This window comes from Punica granatum, chromosome 1 (assembly GCF_007655135.1).
Source record: "Punica granatum isolate Tunisia-2019 chromosome 1, ASM765513v2, whole genome shotgun sequence".
Taxonomy (NCBI): Eukaryota; Viridiplantae; Streptophyta; class Magnoliopsida; order Myrtales; family Lythraceae; genus Punica; species Punica granatum.
This window is the reverse complement of record NC_045127.1, coordinates 46,198,478-46,203,844: the sequence shown is the minus strand read 5'-3', so window position 1 is coordinate 46,203,844 and position 5,367 is coordinate 46,198,478. Positions and strand designations below refer to the sequence as shown.

General features: G+C 45.3%; 2 protein-coding genes across 2 annotated transcripts; one reads left to right on the top strand and one right to left on the bottom strand.

The window, feature by feature from the left end:
* Nucleotides 1-697: 697 nt before the first annotated feature.
* LOC116213600 (ethylene-responsive transcription factor 2-like) lies at nt 698-2,029 on the top strand. The gene has a single exon (XM_031548618.1). The coding sequence runs from the start codon at nt 947-949 to the stop codon at nt 1,814-1,816; it is 870 nt and encodes a 289-aa protein (XP_031404478.1). The 5' UTR covers nt 698-946; the 3' UTR covers nt 1,817-2,029.
* Nucleotides 2,030-2,893: 864 nt separating this feature from the next.
* Nucleotides 2,894-5,367, bottom strand: LOC116213590 (probable enoyl-CoA hydratase 2, mitochondrial). The gene is made up of 8 exons (XM_031548608.1): nt 5,029-5,367; nt 4,681-4,850; nt 4,441-4,515; nt 4,187-4,277; nt 3,975-4,026; nt 3,763-3,866; nt 3,426-3,502; nt 2,894-3,337 (listed from the first exon to the last, which is right to left on the bottom strand). The coding sequence occupies exons 1-8, from the start codon at nt 5,300-5,302 to the stop codon at nt 3,161-3,163; spliced, it is 1,020 nt and encodes a 339-aa protein (XP_031404468.1). The 5' UTR covers nt 5,303-5,367; the 3' UTR covers nt 2,894-3,160.

The following is a 5,367-nucleotide window of genomic DNA, read 5'->3' as shown; positions in this document are numbered from 1 at the left end:
ATTGGTGGAGATTAAAACTAAAATATTCATGATACTTTGATTAAAGTTAAAGGGTCCCTGTAAAGTCAAATATTGATCTGATTTATTGGTTTAGTTGAGCTCATGATCTCCAAGGTACGAAATATAATGGAAGATTGGTCACTCGACTCCCACTGTGCAGTTAGGAAGGTGATGTGATCATTTGATTAGGACCAAAGGATATTCCTTTGGCACGAGCTACGCGAGACTTGCCAGACTGGGGCGCCATCCCGTTATCATAGATGAAAATTCAAACATATAGACCCACGGCCTACCGGACATCGACACACTTAATTTTGGACCTTAGTGCAACCGAAGTACGTACCAAATAATTAATGAATGTACAATGGTAGCGCCCGCTTGTCAATGGCAAGTGGTCAAGTTGGTTGGTATAGTTGTGGCCCCGTGCAAATTGCAGAAGTACACGTCTGACAAGCAACAGTGCACTGGCACATGCTGTCAGACAATGACGTCACCTTCTGGATCAGCTTGCGTAAGACAAATCAAGCACGTGTTTCATCTCATCTTCCCCCTCCTCCCACTTGGTTACAAAAGCTTTTGGAACTTTCATGGAAACCGACACCCTCGAGAAAATCGCAAATATAAAGTAAGATCAAAATTCCCAATTGCTCCCCCCAAAAAAAAAAAAAACCAAGAATATCACATTCCCGACTTTAATAATTCGCAAAAATATCCCTCGAAGTTTCAAACTGTCCAAGTACATGAATCTGGCCTCCCTATTTATTCTTCCCTTCCCCACCCGATCCTCATAAATTCCACTGTCGACAACATATCCATTTCTCTCTCTACTCAAATCTCTCTCTCATCAGTTTCAGACAATTCCGAGCCAGGAAAGCACGGAACAATCCATACCCACAAACGAAATCCGTAATTCTTAGGAGGGTCGAAGTCGATTTTGCGATCAGACATGTATGCAGACAGCATCCAAGGATCCGATTTGGCTGTTCTCGGGTCGGCCCACCGGCACTTGATGGGCGAGCCGGAGTTCTCTGCGAGGAGCTCGGGCGCGTTTGGAGCTCCTATCTTCTGCCGGAGCTCTAGCTTCGGCAAGCTCTACCCCTGCTTGACGGAGAACTGGGGGGAGCTCCCGCTCAAAGAGGACGACCCGGAGGATATGGTCCTCTACGGGGTACTCCGGGATGCCGTGCACGTCGGGTGGGTCCCGACGCTGTCCGGGTCATCCGGGAGCTGCCAAATGGGTTTCGGTTCGGACGTGTCGGTGAAGCCGGAGCCTTACACGTTGCCGGAGCCAACCGCTACTCCGGCCCCGGAGATGAAGGTTGCCCCTGTTGCAGCCGCGGCCGTGCCCAAGGGGAGGCACTACCGCGGGGTGAGGCAGCGGCCGTGGGGGAAGTTCGCGGCGGAGATCCGTGACCCGGCCAAGAACGGGGCTCGGGTCTGGCTCGGGACTTACGAAACTGCAGAGGATGCGGCCTTGGCTTACGACCGGGCCGCTTATCGGATGCGCGGCTCCAAGGCCTTGCTGAACTTCCCGCTCCGAATCAACTCAGGCGAGCCCGACCCGGTCAGAGTGACCTCAAAGAGGTCCTCGCCGGAGCCGGATAACAGCTCCTCGCCGTCGTCATCGTTTTCATCGGACAACGGGTCCCCGAAGCGGAGGAGGAAGGTGGTCGGGCCGGCAGCTCCGGCGACAGCCCAAGTCGGGTCGGAAACAGTGGTCGGAAATGCAAGTGGACCACAGCAAGTGCAATTGCAAGTTGAGCCCCAAGTGGCAACTTGTATACGTGGCGAGCATCTATTGATCAGCGGATGCTGATAGCGGCGTACACTATTAATACATTCGTTGTATTATTTCTTTGGGCAGATATATATGGTTTTCTGGGAATTCCCATGAATTTTGGAGGGTAATAATGGAAAAGAATCGGTCTTGCAACTTGTAAGGAAAAAAGGGGGGCCTTTTCCTCCTCTTTTTTTTTTTTGTAAAAAAATGTGAATATATGATTGGTTTTTAATATTTACGTTCGATCAACATTCTCCCAAGGGAGCTCTTGAGTTCCCTTTCAGTTTGGTGACGCATGGGAAGTTTCATATTATCTGAAGAGAAATATCCGATCTCGTAGTGTAAAGGAGTCGAGGCACACAAGCATTAGGAGGAAATAGCTTCTTCCATTACCAGCCGGAGTGAGTAATGACTGTATGATAGTTAATTACGTAATGTCGGGGAATTCTACACGTTTACTCTTCTTTCTATTTAGCTAACTGTAAATAATAGTCCAATGTCAATTGACTAAATATCAATACCTCTACTATGAATTCTGTAATCGATAATAAAGAACTCGAATCCCACAAATATATATATATATAGAGAGAGAGAGGGAGAGAGAGCCATCATGCAGCACTGATTGCAGACTGCTCCGTGAGTGGATAAAGAAGAAAATGAAAAAAGAGTTAATATCGACAATGAAAAACATTTATAAAAATCTTTTATTAGATTCGTGGACTTCCGTAATTTGAAAAAGAAACAAAAAAAAAAAAAGACTAACAGGAAACAGCAGAAGGTTGGGACAGGCGCACGAGGGGACTGTTTGACAAAATAAGCAGTCAGCAGTCAGCACAGTCAAAAAGTCAACTGTTCCATTCAAACTGCCTACTTATCCATTTCCTTTGACTCCTGTTACTTTGACCCTTCTCATCCGCTCATGATCTTAGACACTTCAATTCGGAGGCCTCTCTTATTTATTCATTCTCCCTTTAATAAGAATCCAAACTCCTCACTCAAACTCATTTGATGATATAGAGATGACAAGAAAATCGTGGCAATTGTGATCTCGCAATGGAGAGATGACCGATACGTATGGCCCGTGCAGTAGGATACAACGTAAAGGAGATGCAATTCCACAATCCAGACCATATACTCTTCTTCTGTGCTCCTCAAGTCTATTTGATTCCTCCGCCATCTTGTTGTAGTGAAATAACTGTATACAAGATACACATCCCACCAAATTGATCGATGCATTGAAGCCGATTATTCTTAGTTACATGGAGCTACGCACAGGATGGAGATTATTTTAACAATATGGGCAAGAATGTCGGGGCGAGAATTTGGGGCATTTGAACCCTAATTCACAACAAACAGGTTTGATTTGGAATTGTGAATTCCCTATTCACCTTTGTACCTGGGCTTCCTTTTCTCAGCGAACGCCGCTAACCCTTCGAGTCGATCTTTTGTGTCCAGTAGTCGCTCATAGCACTCTTCTTCAAGTTCTAATCCCAATGTCATATCCACCTCGATCCCCATGTTAATTGCTCTTTTAGCCATTTGTATCGCTAATGGACCCTGAGAACAAAATGAAATGATGGTATATTATTTGAGGAATGGTGTGCTCTGTGCTCTACTCTTCTTATGTTAAGGCTAGCAAGTAAACCTTTTCAATAATTTCCCGAGCGATTTCGAGTGCCTTTACACGAGCTTCGCCAGCAGGGACACAGTGATTGACGAGACCTGGGTTAGAGGCCATAAGATTGTCAGTGTTTGCATGACATTAGAGGGAAAAAAATACTGGTTTGGATTGCTTAAATTTAGACTACATGCTTTGAGCAATTGGAATGTTGAGTCATTAATTAGTTTGCTTAATTGTTTGATTTCTTTTTTACTTTGCACTGCAGGTTTCTGCCAACAGTCTGGTGTTAGTTAATGGCACGTAAGCGTCGTGCACATCAAAGGCTACCTTTCTAGTTTGTGCCAATAAAAAGAGAACGCACCGATAGACTTTGCGTCTCTACCACTAATCCTTTGACCCGTGAATATGAGTTCCTTTGCTACAGCCTTACCCACCAACCGAGGAAGACGCTGTGTGCCGCCTGCTCTGTACCCCAATCATCGAGTCAGAGGTTCTTACTTTGATTGACACTCGGAGCAGAAAAATATATAAAAGAAAATAATGCCACCAATTCACGGTTTCAATAAAACATACCCAGGAATAATAGCAAGTCCTGTTTCTGGCAAGCCCAGAATTGCATCCTCTCCTGACAATTCATAGGAGGAAAGAAAAGAGTATCAACTTCACAATTATTATTCACAACCAAGCTGATGGAAATTTTGCGAAAGAGGGGAACTTTGATATTTAAGCTGATGGAAACTTCGTGAAAGATGGAACTTCAACATTTCTAGACAAAGAAGTACTACCGCATATGCGAAGGTCGCATGATAGAGCCAGTTCAAGTCCACCTCCCAATGCTGCTCCCTCAATCACCGCTATGGTAGGAATATAAAGTTCCTGCATTATCACATCAAAGAACTCCACATAAGATTCAGAGACAAATCTGTCTATGCAGCAATAGAGACTTAGGGCACGGCTACTAGGAAGCAACCAAAAAGCAGGAACTTGATTTCGTCACTAGGTATAGACGTATACAAGTAATAAGACAGAAGATTACGACCTCCAGAGAGCCGAAAGTTGAGCGCAGCAAATTCACGTAAGAATGAACCTCGGACGCAGTCATTGTCTTTCTTTCCTGCCAAACCAAACCAAACACAGCATCGGAAAGTAAAACATATGCAATCTGAACAGCAAACAAACTTTACCGTGTTCAATACTGAAAATTAAATCACAGTCTATTAGCTATCCGGGCATGATCGAACAATAAATCAAACTGAATGCAGAAACTGAAGGGCAGTACCTTCAGATCGGCCCCTGCGCAGAAAACCTTTGGAACTGAGCTGCAGATCATCAAGACATTAGCAGAGGCATCCTCCTTCAGAACACCTAATGCGTGCCGTAGCCCTCTCAGCATGTCATTCCCAATGGCGTTCTTAGTCCCAGGTCTGGCCAAGCACACTTCAACTATTCCTGCACACAATTGAACAGTCTTAATCAGTAATCAACCCCTCAACCACATCGCAATTTGATAACAGGATGCCGTAAAGCAAATCAATTTCCAACATGCCCCGTCGATGGAATCGAAAAACATCGAAAACCCACAGAGGAAACGGCACTGCAATCAAACAAAACATGTGGCGGAAAGTACCAGAGTCAGAATCTGAGAGCCGACTGAGCTTCACTGATTCAGAGGCGGCAGTAGCCGACTCCAAAATTAGGGTTCTGCGGTTCTGATACTGCCAATTTGGTAGACTGGAAGTTAAACACTGCGACGTTATCGTCCTGACGGATCTCAGCAAGTGTTGATCGCCTCCGCTCAAATTCAGGAGCTGAGACAGTGACAGTGAGTAGGGTTTCGGAGCTTCGACGCAGTGATGTAGGAGGGACCTCGTGAGGGTTTTGAAGCACACAAGACTCGCCATTTCTCTTCACCTTCGGTCCTCCGAGCAAAGAGTACACTGCTAAGACTCAGAGAAACGGATGAAGC

Excerpts from the sequence above, each read along its gene's own strand:
- LOC116213590 (XM_031548608.1), bottom strand. The coding sequence starts at position 5,302 with ATGGCGAGTCTTGTGTGCTTCAAAACCCTCACGAGGTCCCTCCTACAT. Across the intron at positions 4,278-4,440 it reads CAACTTTCGGCTCTCTGGAG|GAACTTTATATTCCTACCAT; the intron begins GTCGTAATCTTC and ends GTGATAATGCAG. Across the intron at positions 3,338-3,425 it reads CTCGGGAAATTATTGAAAAG|GGTCCATTAGCGATACAAAT; the intron begins GTTTACTTGCTA and ends TTTTGTTCTCAG.
- LOC116213600 (XM_031548618.1), top strand. The coding sequence starts at position 947 with ATGTATGCAGACAGCATCCAAGGATCCGATTTGGCTGTTCTCGGGTCG.